At 54.4% G+C, this 15,971-nt stretch overlaps 1 protein-coding gene across 2 annotated transcripts in view; it reads right to left on the bottom strand.

Annotated features, from left to right (window-relative positions):
- Window positions 1-248: 248 nt before the first annotated feature.
- PRKCB (protein kinase C beta) overlaps window positions 249-15,971 on the bottom strand; it is a 133,123-nt gene continuing 117,400 nt past the window's right edge. The window contains exon 17 of one of the 2 annotated variants that reach the window (XM_074918890.1): window positions 249-2,704. In XM_074918890.1, the coding sequence (XP_074774991.1) occupies window positions 2,552-2,704 (153 nt within the window). In that variant the 3' untranslated portion in view covers window positions 249-2,551. Of the gene's footprint in view, window positions 2,705-6,055; window positions 7,647-15,971 lie in introns of those variants that run through there. The other variant, XM_074918889.1, reaches the window with a different exon arrangement.

Here is a 15,971-nt window from a genome sequence, read left to right as displayed (position 1 = left end):
AGCATCCTTCTCCTGCCTCCCTGCTGCTGGTCCCCGCACCGCCCCGGGGGGCTGGCAGCGCGCTCAGGGATCGCTTTACTGGGCTGTACCGGTGCCCCGGAGCGCCCGGACACTGGCTAACGGGGCTCTCCTGAAGCCTCCCAGCTCCGAGCACCTTCCCAAAGCCCCGCTTTCCCCATCCCGTGGTGAAGATCAAATCATCAAATGACAGCAAACAGCGAGTCAAGCGCTGTCGCTCTGCCCTTCCTCGGAAGAGTTTGTACGAACTTCAACGTCCGTGCCGGGCCAGGCAAATCCCATTTTACATTTTTCCACAGCAGGTTATTGAAAATACAGAGTTTGGCAAGCAGCAGAATGGACACTGTTGGAAACACTCAAGGTAGGAGTCCTGCAGGCAGGACCCAGCCCTTGCTAAGCTCTCCCCGCAGCACAGACCCAGCCCCGCGCATCCCGAAGCTGCCTGGCAGCACGGCCGTGTGCCGGCCCAGCTCGCGGCGGTTTGGCAGCGCCTGCTCCATGCAGAAGTGTCACCCCAACACTACACAGAAATCCCAAACGGAAAAGACGTAACTCCCCCCGCAGCAGCCCCTGGGTGTAACCCCGGGGTGCCCCTCGGCACCTTACAGCAGCATCCTGGACAGACCCCGGGAGCGGCTTCAGAGCTGAAGATACGGAAATTAAAAACATTCACCACTGACGGAATACTAATTCTGCAGCAACAGGTTTGAGTTACAGTAATGTTCATGCTCTGAGCATCAGCTGTGGTCTGCAGAGGATGGCGAGAGTCTTCTGAAACATGAGCCGGAGTTACGAGAACCCTCACCAGACACGAGCCCACGCGCGCGGCTGCCCTGGGCTTCGGCTGATGCAGAACCTCTCATAAACCCACTCGTCAATCTGGCACAATTTGCAGTTTTTCTGGGTTTTGTTTTGTGTCCTCCAGCCCAGGTCAGTGCCCAGACCACGGACTGACACCCCCAGGTCACCGCCTTCAATTTAATAACGGGGCGAGGACACCCGGCCGGCGGGACATCAGCTGTAGCTTCTAGCAGCCTTTTTTCCTCAATGAATCATTAAAAGAAGAAAATAATTTCAAAAGGTAGAGTTTGATCTTTATAAAAGGTCTATAAACCAGAATTTCCTTTATAGGATTCCTCGTGATTCATAAAATTCCACCCCCATTTTCCCCCATAGGCATGGAGTAATGCGTATTTACATTAGAACTGGTAGTGGTTCAGAAAATATACATATGGGGTGGTTTGGGGTTTTTTTGCAAACCAACTGAACTGGTGTGTAATAAGAGAGGGAAACCAGCCAGCGACTCAAAGGATGCTCATGCTCGGGGCTCACCCTGCTGCGGACCCAACAGTGAGCGAGAGACGCCCTTCAGCCACCGACGGGCAGCTCCTGCCTGCCCCTGCCTGCTCCTGCCCGCCCCTACCGCTGCCCCTCCGCCTTACAAACAGCTGCTGGAATTGTCTCTCCCGATTCAGAGGTTTTTCAATGATGCGGAAGGTCCTGGATTACTGATTAAAACCCCCAGGAATTTTGGCTGAAATCAGGTAAATCAAGATGCCTCTAAAATTTATGGGTTGTGAGCCTTTAAGATAATAGCAGAGGGTGTAAAGTAGAAAAGTTACCGTTATAAATAGCCCTCAGTACAGCCCTTTCGTAGCGGGCGTATTTTCAGTTGGTAAATTGTAAACCGAGAATATAAATGTGTTTTGTTTTGGTAGAATATTAATATCCTTTACAGAGCTGTTAAATTTTGACAGTGTCTGTGAAAAAACAGGAGAAAGATTTATGAGAGTGCTGACAGAGTGTATCAAAACTGCAAACTGTTCCAGATGTTAAAAAAAAAAGAAAAAAAAAAATAAAATCCCACCTTTCACTTAGAAAAAGATTTGCTCTGATTTACAAGAACTGGCATGGAATTCGTTTGGAGTCTTAATGCCTGAGTGTAGGAAAGGCCGTATGGCGAGGCGCGGGCTTGCGGGAGGCGAGGGAGGAAGACGGCTTCGGTGAGCCAGGCTGACGGTATATACAATGCATTTAAAAATATATGTCTATAAGCAGACTTTTCCACACTGATCAAATGTATCCATGTCTTGAACAAAAGGCTCCTCTAAGACAAGCTCACAGTCATCGCAAGCTTCAGCACAACGGTTTAAGATATCAACCATGCTTAGCATTCAACAGAAACGGTTTGTGAGTAGCTAGGGTCACTGGAATCTCAGCATCCGATTTCAAAAAATTACAAAGACTGTAGCAATTTGGTATATTTCTGTTCAAAAACTCTATTAGTCACCACCAACTATAGTTCCTAGAAGTATTACTGACTGTTAACTCGAACCCCAAACATCTCCAGCTAGGGAAACCAAGCTAGCGAGTGGCACAGACATAGAAAGGCCTCCTAAAACAAGCGGTCGGCGTGTTTCGCATGAGGGTGTGTATGTCTGCACTGCTAACCCCGGAAGACTAGTGTCGGTATGTACAAGGCGATCTGGAGTTTCGGACTGCGAGGAGAGGGCGGGCGGCGGCTGCGCCGCGACTACACGTTAATGACAAACTCGGGGTTAGTGTAGGAGAATCCAGCAAACTCGTTCTGGTCCAAGTTCATGATGAAGAGTTTGTCCGTGGGCGTGAGCTCCACCGGCTGCCGGGTGAACTCTTTGTCGAAGTTGGAAGTGTCGCGTTTGTCCTTCTGTTAAACGGAAAGCACAGAGTTAAACGGGGCGGGGGGGGAGCGCGAGCCGGCGAGCAAGCGAGCGGTGGCAGCACCCAAGGGCGCATGGCCGGGAGAGTCGGGCCGTCCCCAGGGAGCCGGGCTGTCCCCAGGGACCTGTCCTGTCCCCAAGAGAGCCAGGCTGTCCCCAGGCTTCACGCCCATCCCTCCAGATCTCCACACCGTTTCCAAAGCCGCTGCCGCTGAGGAACACGCACCCCGACAGGCAGCAGCAGCCCCTGTGCAATAGAAGCAACCCCACACCAAGGCAAGAACGGAAAAACACCAGTTTAACGCCTTAAAACACAGAACCAGACAGCGAAGGGACACGATGAGAGCACGGGGTGTCGGGGAGGGCTGCGGCGCTCCCGTCCCTCCTCTCCTGGCCGCTGTAAGAGAGAGCAACAGAGCAGTTTCTCAGCATGCAAAACCGTCACTGCAAACGAAGAGTCGCAACACAGAGGAGGAAGGAGCCTGGAGGAAGCAACATCCCTCGAAACGGAAGTAAACACTCAATACCATTTCAAAATTTGCACCAAATAATCAGCTGTAAAAGCGCCTTTTGCTTTAAGCTTGACTTTTTACAGAATGACGTTACGATACGGTATTGACCAATGCAGTGTGAATTGATTCGAGGATTTGATTTGCTCCAGGGTTGTACGTAGAAAATACACAGAAGTTCAAAACCTCAGAGAATGAAAACTCCACACGTGCAACCGTTTATCACATTCATTTCACCAGAAGAACGACTTTGCAGCTACATCCAACCCAAAAGAGAAAAAAACAAAGTTAGTTGTGACTAGTGGGGGTAACCTGCTCGTGGCAGGGCAGGGCCCGAGCGCGTGCATACGTCTGCGCTGCCGGGGGCCAGGCCTCCCCCCGCAGCACCGTGCTCCCCACCGCTCCTCCACCTCCCCCGGCAGGCGCAGCCGCCCCCAGGCCAGGTGGGACCTTCCCCTCTCCTGACACAGGCGGGACCCCGTCACAAATTCAGTGTCTCACAAAAACCTGAAAAACGGTCTTTTTTTTTTTTTTCCCCCCCAGATTCTGCCTTTGAACCGAGGCCCCCGCAGCACCAGGAGCTTGCCTCTGCTCTGCTACGATGGGAGATTCCCAGCTCTGGCCGATTTGGCCAGCTCATGGCACAGAGCCCCGAGCGGTAACTGCGGGGGGGCCCTGCCATGCTCGCCCCCCAGCTGCTCCGCCAGCAGACACGCGTGTGCCACAGGAGGGACCACGCGGGACGGGTCTGTGCCCGCCCGGCCGTCCTGCCCCCGGCTCTGCACCGACGAAGCACCCGGCGGGTGAGACCTCGACCCCTCACCGGCACCGTCCGGGGATGCTGGGGCAGAGCCGGTGTCAGGAGCACGGCCGGAATACGGCCGAGAGTCAGGTCAGATCCTCCCTGTCACCCTCTGCCCAGGCCAGGAGCGTCACACCAAAACTGCAGCCGGATCGAGCCTCTGGAGACGAGTCCCGAGGCCAGCGGTGGCCCAGGGCCTCCACGGCCGCTCCGAGACCGACCTTGTCACAGGAGTCACCCTGTGGGGGTGGCTTCAGCCTCGCGGGGGGAAGAGCAGAGAGCGAAGAGAGCCAAGGGCGGCTGCGAGGAGACGAGGTGGGAAGAAAAATGGGGCTGGAGCTCAAGGAACAAAGAGAGAAAAGCCAGAGAGGAGCCGGGGCGCGGGCGGGCGAGGCTCCGATGCTCAGGGCACCAGCGCCCGCGGGCCCCGGCCTGACCCCGAGCAGGAGCCGGGGCTCTGCCTTCACTTTTGGTCAAGTGACCCCCGAGAGCTGGCACAGGCCCCGCAGGGCTACTCTTCCCCCCCCCAGACAGAGGAAGAGGCAGGTTTGGGGGCACAGAGCAGGAGCGGGGAAGGGCAGACGCGGTGAAGGAGCCGAGTTCAGGCGCAAGTTCTGCCAGGCACAGGGCGAAGCGGTTGAAACGCAAGTGTCAGCCCAGCTGGGTGGAAGGCAGCGTCCTCCCGGGACGAGGGGCCGGCGTGGAGCAGAGGCGCTGCCCGTCTCGAAGCAGCTGCAGGGGGGGTCTCTCTCTCTTGCAGCCCCAGCACGTGCAGGAGGACGGAGCTGACGGTGGCACCAGGCTCCTGCCCCGCTCCTGGGGGGATGCTGAGCCGACCCAAGGGTTCCTGAAGGCCACATCCACCCGAGCCAAGGTGTGCCAGGAAAACACCGGCCTACCGAGCCCGGAGCTTCTCCCCTGCAGGAACGCGGTGGGATGCTGCGAAGGGGAATGAAACGTCCCCATCTGCTGCTGGTGCAAAGTGCCACCGCGGTCGCCAGCCCTTCAGAGTGGCCTCTGCTGCTGGCACTAGAGAGGGCGAGCGCCCAGCCCGGCAGCCCTCGGGTGCCCAAAAATCCTCGCTGCTTTTTGGCAGCAGAAGGCTCTGGCACAGGCTGCGATGGGCCGGGGAGGGGGCTCAGGGCAGCCCACCCCCCCCTGCATGGGGGGCAGCTCCCCCCCAAGCCCTCCAGGGGCTCTGCAGAAGCGCAGCACCAGGAGGGCCCGGCTGTGAGCGCAGCAAAGCGGGGTTTGCTGATTTCTTACCTTGAATTTTTTCTGAAATTGGTGGCAATTTGGCCTCTGTCAAAGATGATGAATAGCCTGGGAGCAGGTAGGGAACGGCTACATGGATCTGGTAAACAGAGAGAGGGGGAGGCGGGGAAAATTCAAGGCTGAAAATGCTTTCAGCAAAGGGCTAATGGACTCTGGGAGGTGATGAGGAGTGCAGGAGGGGACAGGAATCCCCCCCCAGAACCGCCGCCACCTCTGAGCCCCCTCCCCGCGCCGGGGCTGCACGAGGATGCCGGGGAGCAGCTCCTGCCAGCGCTGCCGTTCGGTGCCTTCCCGCCGGGTTCAGAACCGCAGCAATCCAGCAGAAGAGGATTTCCAAAGGCAGAAGGGAAATTCTGCATGCACTCGGAAGGGAGGTTAACAGGAACCTGTAATCCCTCTTTAGCTGAAACTGCCAATTGCTTTTAACAGCTGCTCCTCCGAGAGCGCACAGGCAGGGCGGTGAGTCACCGACACACGGCGCTGCCTCGCCGAGAGCCTCTGCAGTCCCCAGAAAGCCGAAGCGCATACCGCAGTCGTCTCTGTTCAAGGCACTCAGAGATCCCCAAGCGGCAGAGCTCCGCTCGCCTCGGCAGCGCCGTCCTCACGCCTCGAACCGTCCTTCCTCCGAGGGACGTCGGAGAGAAACTCCTCTCCCCGTCGGCGTCCGAGCGAGCGGCGTCGCTGGCTGCGCAGCCCAGCTGGCGCGGAGGACACGCAGGCGTTTACTCTCTGCTTGGAAGATGCTCCCAGGACGTGGCACCTCGGTTGGGGACAAACGCTGCAGAGGACGAAGGGGCCGTGGCTCCGCCGGGGTGCAGGAGGCTGCGTTGGGCCGTGGGTCGCTGCCTGCGCTGGTGTCTCTGGGGACCCGCCAGGCCCCCGAGCCGGCATCCCCGAGCGGCATCTCTGCGCCCACAACTGTAGAAACTCATTATTGCCAAACACATGCAGGTTTCTTTGACATTATTTCTCACTTTTTATTTTATAATCAGTATCGGGGAAAAAAAAAAAAATAATGGCACATTACAACTTAAAGCAGATTGATACAGTGACAGCCCACGAACATCTGCAGAATAGTATAAAAGGAAGCTGCATGATTGTTACTGTTTCAAGAGAAATTCATCCTTCCTGAAACTTCTTCTTTGATGCCAGAAACAAACTTTAGGCCATTTAAATATCTAGCGGCATTTTTTTAAAAGTAGGACTATTCCTCGAAACAAATTTCTTTACAAGCTTCAGATCAGAATTCACAATACTGTTCAACGTTAAATAGCATCCCGTTTGTGTTAATACCATTTTTTGACACATTTAAAGCGCAGGTAATAACTCATTCAATCGCTTTGGCATTTGAAAGAAAGAAAAAAGTTTTGCTATGAGAACCGATGTCGTGTGGTATTTACTAGGGTGACCATGGGTTCGAAAGCATCTGCAACAGCTCTTTCAAATTTCCTGTTTACAACTGGATAGGCTTCTTCTCATTTAAAAAACGGTGCTTAGAAACTGCTCAATCAGGAGAAATCTTTGCGAACAGCAGACCCAGCCGCCCCAACACCTTACGGCTGCTGCTGGAGCCCCGGCGCAGGGAAGGGCCCAAAGCCGTGCCCGTACGAGCCTACGGCGGCCAGGGGGGCTGCGGTGGCCTTCGGGCAGCAGGACGGAGCTACCAAAAACGCCAGAATTGGCATTTCAGCTCTTCGGAGCAACCGCTGGGCTTCGGGCTTTGGGAGGAGCCGAGAGGCTCGGCCGGCAGCGCCCGCACTGCGGGTGTGTGTTCACACCAGGGAAAGGTTTCGTTAAAAACACTTACTTGTCACTGAGGCTAAGAAGGCTAAATATTAAATTTTCATTATTATATTAAAAGACTAGAAACAGGGATGAGCAGAAAGCACATGCTGGAGAGATTTCTCCTCATTGCCACAGCCTGCACCTCTCCGTTAGCCAATGAACCGTTTTCATTTTCTACAAATCCAGTGTCCCAAAAGCACGCTGCAGTGCCCACCGCACATCACCCACCCTTCAGGCACGCCCCAGATCATGTGAAGACATTTCTGGCTTTGAAATATGGTCACTCTAGTAGTGGTACTAAAGAAAAACCATGAATGCAAGTTTTGCAATGGAGAATGTCACCACAACAGCAGTTGGGACTGGATGATAGAGATGCAGGAATGAGATCTACACAGCTACTTAGCTCTTGGCTTCAGGTTTAAAAAACTCAGAGTTAACAAAGGAAAATCCTTCGAATTCTGACTGGTCAATGTTCCTGATGACTTCCTGGTCAGGAGGTGTTAAGACGGGTGGATGGCGAGTGAAAAACCGGTCGAAGTTTTCAGCATTGCGTCCACACTATGAGAGGGGAAGAAAAGAACGTATGGTGGGTGGAGAAAGAAGCGTGGGGGACGCGGCTGCAGCCACCCGCCCAGCCTCGCCGCGCGCCGCCGCTTAGCTCGGAGCAGCAATGGCAGAAAAGAAAAAAAAAAAGGTGCAAAACAGGCATGAGCTTTGTTAGTCGCAAGGCCGTGGTACCTCATGGCACAGCCGGAGACCAGCAAAACCCTCTGGCTGCGCCATGGCAAGTAATTGCAGGAGAGGAATGAGATGGGAGCGCAATTACTTGCTGCCGTCCCCTGCCTCCGCGCTGCTCTGGACCTGCTCAGGCTGCGCCGCGCTTCTGACAGACCCTGCAGCTTCCCCCGCTCCTCATCCCTCCCTTCCCGGGGGGCTCAGAGGCTCCTCCTTGCCCCTGCTCAAGCAGGGAGCTCAGAGCTGCTGGCCCAACGCTTAACCGCGGGCACTCGCGCCCTGGAATGCCCAGGGCTGCTCCGTCCCTTCCCGACGCGCGCGTCGGACCCAGATGGTCCGTGCCGGTGGCGGCCGATGCTCTCCGGCACTCCTGGAGTTCTCCACGGCAACTGGGCAAGGCTGGCTGTCCCCAAAACCCTGCCCGGCTGTCCCCAAAACCCTGCCCACAGCGGCGTTTTCTGCTCTTGCCCCCGAGGGCAGCTAAAGCCAAGGCCTGCCTCAGGCAGGGCAGGAGTCCAAGAGCACCGGCGAGCTCTCTGCAGCCGGCAAAGCCAGACCAGAGAGGAAACCGAACGCCCCGGAGTCTGGGCGACCACCGCCCCGGGTGGCCCGGCAGGAAAACACGGGGCTTGGAAAGCACCCGAGAGCACCCACGGCTCGGGGCTGCCGTGGAGCAGCGGCCTGGCAGGGCTGCGGGCTCTGCAGCCACAGCGGGGCTGGGAGCAGGGGGACGTGCCAAACGCCGTATTTAATTTTCTGAGCAATCAAAACAAGAGTCCTGTAACTTCCCGCGCTGCAAGTGATGATTCAATGTAATGACAGCACTAGCGAGGAACGGGCGGATGCCGGGTCACTGCAGCAGCTACGAACTGGGCTCAGCTACTGCCTATCACACACGTGTCACACCCCCACGGCTGGCTCTGCTCGAGGGCTGGCGAACCCTCCCTGCTCTCGGTCTCCTCGGCCTCTTTTCTGTGAAGAGATGCAGAAGCCAGCACCTCTCGGTCCCTCAGTCCTCCCCTTCCAATTCCGCATCCATACGCTTCAAGTGCTGGGACAATTTCTCCTGGCATTTAACGTTCATTTGCTAAGGAAACAGATTTACATTTGTAATAAACATCAGACTAAATATAATAAAATATTGAAGACAAATCCATGTAAACTTCAACATTTCCCAGCTCCTTCCTCTGCCAGAGAGGAGGTTTCAGGGAGGACAACGTGAACATCCATCAGGCTCCAATGGCATGTTCCTTTGGCAGCTCTTACATGTTCTTATAGCGCCAAGTGAGACACTTATTATCCCCAAGTCTCTAACAAAAGTTCAACGGGTAACATTTGAGTTGATTTAACTCTAGTTACTGCTGTGCTGACGCCTCTGAGCCCGTCCTTCCACCCCGCTGTACCTCTCATATTTCGTAAGGCCATGTCTCAACCCACAGCACATTTCTAGTCTGGATTTGTCAAGCTGCTGCTCCCAAGCACATCTCCTGTCTGTCACCAGGAGCTCAGCACTAGGTTTCTAACTCAGCACTCAAACTTACTTGGAGGCAGTTTCCCCCCCTGCATCTTTTCTCGGCTGCTGTGGCCACACACGCCGCAGCATCAGCCCCACTGAACGCAGCTTCTGCCTCTGGCCCCAGGGCCGAGCCCACAGCTGAGCCCAGGCGAGAGCAGATGCTGCCCTTGCTGCTGAAGGTTACAATATGGTTGCTCTTTTTTAAGTATTTTGATGCAAAAATGAGTTGGTGCTGCCCAGGGGAGGAGTTAGGCAAAAAAAAAAATAATCCAAAGACAAACAAAATCCCCTCAAACCAAACATGCAAACAGAGTGCAAAGCAGTTCCCCAGGAGGGCACTGAAGCGGAGGAGGGCTCCCCAAAATGAGCCTGAGAAGCCTTTTGGTGCAGCCCATGAAGAGCATCGTGTGGTGGGGGAGAACCTGCCCCAGCTGCCCTGGGCCGTGGCCTCAGCACGATGCCGGAACAACTTTGTGGAAGTCCCTCATTTCAAACACGGGGACCCAAATGGAGAACGACCTCTGCAAAGAAAGGGTGAGGCACCAGAAAACACAGAGCCAAGGTCAAGTTAACAACAGAAGCCCCGTAAGGAGACGACGGGGAGCCCAGGGGGCAGCCTGGCAGCACACAGCTCGGGGTCCCTCTGTAAAAGCCCGACGTCTCGTACCTTGCCAATCCCTGACCGCTGCACGGGCCCCATCCCGAGGCCATTCTCCACATTTTTTCTTCTCTCTGAGCACCTTATTCCCGAGAGCAGCAGGCACGTGCCAACTAACGGGGGGTGCCCATCTCCTGGGCCGGGGTGCAGGAAGAAGTTCTGGCGACCTTCCCCTCGCGGCTGCTCCGGCGCTGCCCGGCTGACCCCAGCCCACTGTCCCCTTGGCCCGGGGCGGTGGGGAGCAGCCCCCCAGGCCTGCTCAGGGCCAGGCTGGGGCAGCCGAGCCCCCAGACCCTCCCCTGGGGGGTGCTTAGAGTGGGCACTGTATGGCTGGAGGGCTCGGAGGCCGGCAGATCCCCCTCCCCAGCGCAGTGGGACAGCAGCGACGCTCAGGGGCATCCAGAAACCAACAGCGAGGGCGTGCAACAAGCCCCACCGTAAGGAATCTGACCAGGACCCGTCACAGCTCCAGTTTGTTCGGGAAGAGCCGGTCGCTGCTCCAGACCACGCAGTCGAGTGCAGCTTCAGTCTTGCACAAGCGTGGTTTAGATGTTTGACAAGTCAGCAACAGTCAAACGCCTTCCTGAAAGCCATCCTGGGAACGTCAAAACAGAAAATAAATTCCCAAAATTGAAGTTGCCAGTTCCACGAAGCCTGGGAGCTAAAGCCATGAAACAAAGAGACGGGCCTTCCGGGGCCACGTTGTCACTAGTCTTCCCCTTCGGCACCAAGATAAAACAAACTATGAGCAAGGTGACCGGGAGAGACTGGAGTGCTTAAGGTTATCAGTGCAGTAACACGAACACAGCAGGGTTTACCTCCTAAGGAGCCGCTCACCTGCAGAGTTTATCAACTCCCAATATGCAGTGAAAGCCTTACAGTGCTTTGAACATGGAGCTGTCACTGCCTATTAGCTTCAAGAGATCTTGGTGGAGACATGCAAGGCGCTTCATCTGAAATGTCTGACAGCACCAGCCTCCTTTCTGCCATAAAGAAATGTGCTGTCTCTTAAAAAAAAAAAAAAAAAGAAAAAAAAAAATCAAATAAGAGTCACCCTGAAGATTTAAAAGTAATCCTTGTGAAATGCTTCATTACTGAGATAGAAAACATAAGTATATATTTAATATGTATATTGGCAAGGAATAATTCTCATCATGATGCAATAAGGCAAAATATGTGGATGGAAAATGTTAAAAGTTGCCACAGTATTTCATACTAGGCATAGTATGAAAAACCCACAGCATTTCATGCCCAGATTTGTGAAGTTTGCAGACTTTCTGCTCAGGTGCATAAGAACTTGTCCTGGTCAGGACACCGATCCACACAGCCTCCTCCGTGGGAACTTCCACATGGATAAAATATATCCTGTCAGGCTGGAAATCGTGTTTGGGTTCACAGGGGCCCCACCCAAGCCCAGTCCCAAGGCTGCGACACGCGTCCGTGCTGCCCGGCCCGAGCTGCCCCCGCCGGCTCCCGGGCACGGGGCAGGTTTCATTCCCGGGGCCGAGGCCCAGCGCTGCTGGAGTTCCAGACACAAGGTCTGGCCCGTGCGTGTGACAGGAGAGGGCGAGAAGGCTCCAGGCTGCTCCGGAGGGCAAACGGGGGCGATCTGCAGCAGCATCGTCTTTGAAGCTCCCGAAATTCGGTTCCTCGTTAAAGGACGGGGGACATGCTGTATACATTTTTACATTTATCTAAAGCCACGTTGTGAAAAATCTGCCTCATTTTAGTACTGTATTAATGTACAGGCATCACTCCACCCTGAATGGAGAAAGGGGGAGGGTGGGAATTTATCTTACATAAATCCCCAATGTGTCCTGTCTAATATTTATAGCCAGCACAGAATGACTTTTTTTTCGAGCTGCAGAAATAAAACTGTCAACTTAGAAGATAGCCTTTTTATTTTATCAGTTTCTAGCTTGATTTCAAATAGAGAAAAAAGGCGTAATAAAATATTTTCCATTGATCCCTGAGATGCAATCAAAGATCATAAAAAGCCAAGGATGGCTGTTCTCCTGCTGCGATGAAGCCCTCACTCCCAGCGCTGAGGAGAAGTGGTGGGCTGAACACACCCTTGATTTCCCAGTTTTTTGGTGCAAAGCAGTGGTACAGCCACAGTCCCACTGGCCTCACAGGCGCCTCTTGGGCAAGTCTGACCTTCCTGGTGCTGCTCTGGGTTAGACACCCGGCTCCCTGCCACCTGAGGGAGGATCAGGGCTCTCGGACGCTTCTGGGAGGAGACGCCTTGTGCTTGGGGGAATTTGGCTTGAGCAGGACTCTGGGGCCACACCACGGGCCCCTTTGTGCTGGTCGGGAAACAGGGAACAAAGGTGCTTTTCGTTCATGAGCATCTGGCTAAGGATGCCAGAGCCCAGCTCAGGATGCTCCAGCACATTCACCCTTGTTCCAGGCAAAGGCTGGGAGTGTTCCCTGTGAGGGTTTTCTGATGTAGGACCCTGGTTTTCATCTCTCTCCTACGAACAGAGCCAAGTTGCTGCCCAGTATACTGAAAATATTGGCTGAATTATCAGAAGGGAATCTCAGAGAAAGTCTTTACAGGACCCTGAGGCTACCAGAGCAAATCTTGACTCAAGTCTGAGAGGAGATGTTTAACCTTAACACATTCGGCCACCTCCCCACGGCACGCTCCTGCCCGCGGTTGGCCTCCTCAATCCGTAAATCTCATCTAATTAGGAAATTCCTTACGCAAACATCTGAACTCACCTTGTAAAGGCTGAAACTAGGGCTACAAAAACGCACATGCATGAGAACCGGAGCTTTTATACATCCAGGTCTATAAATGGCATTTTAATATTAATTAATTCAAAGCAGTTAGGGGAAAATTAATTTATGCAATTAGAAATTATTAGATTAAAAGCAAATTTTTTTTTTAAAACCACTGTCCTGTTGTGAGTACTGTGTGCTGCCATATGATTTCAACGCTTTCAAAATGAGGAGACTTTTCAAATCACTAGGCTTCATGTAAAGTAAAGGAGTAATTAGATACCAAAAACAATAATTATCTCAATGAAAGACAGAGAAAGCAGGCAAGTGTAAACACACTTCCCGGGGTAAATGCAGACCCACGAAAGGAATTGTTATGCACAAGCCAAACCACGGAGCAGCCAAGCACAGCCCCATGTCAAAACCGCCGAGTTTCTGCACACCGAAGACAACCCAGACCCTGATCTGTCTCGTTACCGTCTCTGTGATAAAGGTTAATCAAGCACAAAGCAGGAAGCAACACGTGAACTCCTGGGAAATTATTTTCAGCTCCAGAACGTAACACCCAAGCCAGGCAGAGGGCTGGAGTCTCCGTTTTCCCGTTGGTGTAAAAGGATGCAGGTTTCTGGGACGTGACGTGGGGCCTGTCCCGGCCACGGGGATGGCGCAGAGAAATTTTGAAGCTTTGGCTTGCAGAAAATCCCTGTAACCTTATCTTTATAGAAGCTCATTTAAAAAGAAAAATGAAAGAAATAGACTTAAGCCAAGGTAAAGAGCCAGGCTAGCACAAAGGCCCTGCAGGAAGGGCTGAGGGCCGGGAGCAGCACGCGGCGCCCAAACCCAGGTTGTCGTTTCCGTGCTGCTCTGATCCGCGCTCTCAGCTGGCATGAAAGGAGCAGCATTTTCCAGCACAGATGCACTGCTGTTGAAATATCAGCTATCAGCAGGTACCTGAGATGTCTTAATCCTCCCTAAATCCTAAAACAGCTGTGCCTACCTTTCTGTTAATCTCCCTGTCCTATCAAATGTGAATTTTCCCCAGCGCCAGCCGTTGGGTGAGACGCAACGGACGGCAGCTTAGCGTCCCCTTCTCAAGGTCCGGCATCGAAAGGATTTTTAAAGAAATAAGATGTTTAAAGCAGGAAGAAATTTGCACATTTTAAAACATCAAAAAACAGTAAGAAAGCACTTTTAGCAGAAATCAACTGTTTTTAACCGTAAAGCCCCACACAGTAGGGCTGTGCCACAGCCCAAGGCAAAGAGCGTCGCTGGGGATCTGCTCAGGGAGAAAGGGCAGGCGCAGAGGAGGGACGCGGCAACAGCTTCATTAGCAAACGAACCCAGAGGTGGGCAGCAGCAGGAGCCAGGGATTTCAGAGGAGCGGGGTCTCACAGAATAAGCCCCCCCGAAGCCCCGGTGCCTCCCGACAGGCTCTGGCTGCGGGGCAGCGTCCCCCCAGGGCTGGAGCTCACCGGCTCGTGTCTCGGCATCCTCCGAACACGGGCGGGACCCCCCCCCCACCCCGAGCCAACAAATCCCAGCGTGTACAAACAGCCCCAGGTGCTTCTGCACCATCACACTTTGGTATCAGAGTTCACGACTTCCCAGTAGCGCCTCTCCGACGGCCTAATGGCCTGAAGATCCCTTTCCTTCCGAGGGAAAGGAAAGCAGGCAGCGATTCGGGTCTCTGCGAGCACCACCAGCTGCCTACCAGCACCCCGGAGCTCCACGTTCCCGAGCCAGACAAGGAGAACGGGAGACGTTTCTCTTTGCTGATGCAGAGGGCAGCTCAAGGCCGTGCTGCACAGAAGCAGCTCTCAGCCGCGGCAGCGAAAGGCTCCGAGGACAGCACGAAGGCAGCACCGCACAGGAGTTAACTTTGTAAAAACATGTCTGAAATTAAAATACGCGGCGCCAAGCGCACGCAGGGCATCGCTGGCAGACCTGGGGCGAGGAGCTGACCTCCCCCTCGGCAGCCGCTGCCCCATCCATACCGTGTGCCGGGAGGGAGACGAGGCTGCGGAGACTCCTGCCAGGCCCAGCTCATGGCAGGGTTATTCGTATTTGATCAGTCAAGCAAGGAGCTGTAGAAGGGAAAAGGCTGCTGGAGCAGAGAGGCATTCAGAGGGAGCAGAGCGGAAGGAGCCGAGCACCCCACACCAAGTGGATTCCCCCTCCACGATTTCCCTGAAAGCAGAGTTTTTCCAAGCACTGAAGGGGTCCCTCCAAAAGAACAGGTTTGCTGTAAAGCAGAGGAAAAGCTGACGTGTCCCAGGTTGTTAAGGGCAGCAGGGCAGGGGAAGGCTCAGCTGAATACCTAGAGCCTCCATCTCTAGGCTCCAAGCTGAGACCCAGGATGATGGGTTAAGAGGGTGCAATGTTCCCACCTCGACCACTGGGCAGACATATCAGCCATGCAAACCAGATTTAACTTTGGACTTCCAGTTTTCTGTAAAACACCAGACCCAACTAGGGCACAGCAGCCAACAGGCATGCAGGAGGTGGAAACTTATGAGTAAGTCCATGCCTTAAGGACCTGGACCACCACAGAGAGACCCAGAGCTGTGAGCCTGCCGGTCCCGACAGCGGCGAGGAGACACAGAAATCCAGGGAGAGGTGGCCCTGTCCCCCAGGCTGCGCGGCCACTGCTGCCCGCGCGTCCTCTCTTGGGAAGGGCAGAGGGACGCAGCAAAACCACATCAAAAAACCACAGTTTGCAGGCTCGTGCTCTCGTGCTGCTTCAGTCTGAGCCTCACAGGCAGCGGGAGATGGAACCCGCTCTGCGCCCCGCCCCGGCACGTGTCACTGCAACGGCGGCAGGACCACGGAGCAGGCAAGCAGTCTCATTTTTTTTGACAAATAGCTTTCAGATTACTCATGCCTCCACCTCAGCTTCGCTGCTGGCAGCTTATCTCCCCCTCCAGCCCCGCGCTCCCAGCACACACAGCAGCCCTCTCGCTAGCGGAGCCCATCTCAAACAAGGAGACGAGAGCCAGCAGCCGCGTTCCCCTCGCTGCGGAGCTCCTCTCCCCTCCTCTCCTCCCCTCTCTGCCCGCACACCAGCCAGGCTCCAGCTTTTCCACCGCTCCACCTTGGAGAGAAACTGTTGAGTGAAATACAGCTCCGTGGCCAATTCAGACAGACTATGGCGCTGAGCTAGATGTTGAAATAAAAGTCGAGATTAAAAAGGAGAGAGAGACCTGTTCAGCTTGAGAAGAAGGGAGGAAAAAAGCCAACAGGACGAGCGACC

The sequence above is a fragment of the Athene noctua genome, chromosome 15 (assembly GCF_965140245.1).
Source record: "Athene noctua chromosome 15, bAthNoc1.hap1.1, whole genome shotgun sequence".
Lineage (NCBI taxonomy): Eukaryota > Metazoa > Chordata > Aves > Strigiformes > Strigidae > Athene > Athene noctua.
Note: the sequence above shows the minus strand (reverse complement) of the source record. Positions and strands in the feature narration are given on the sequence as shown.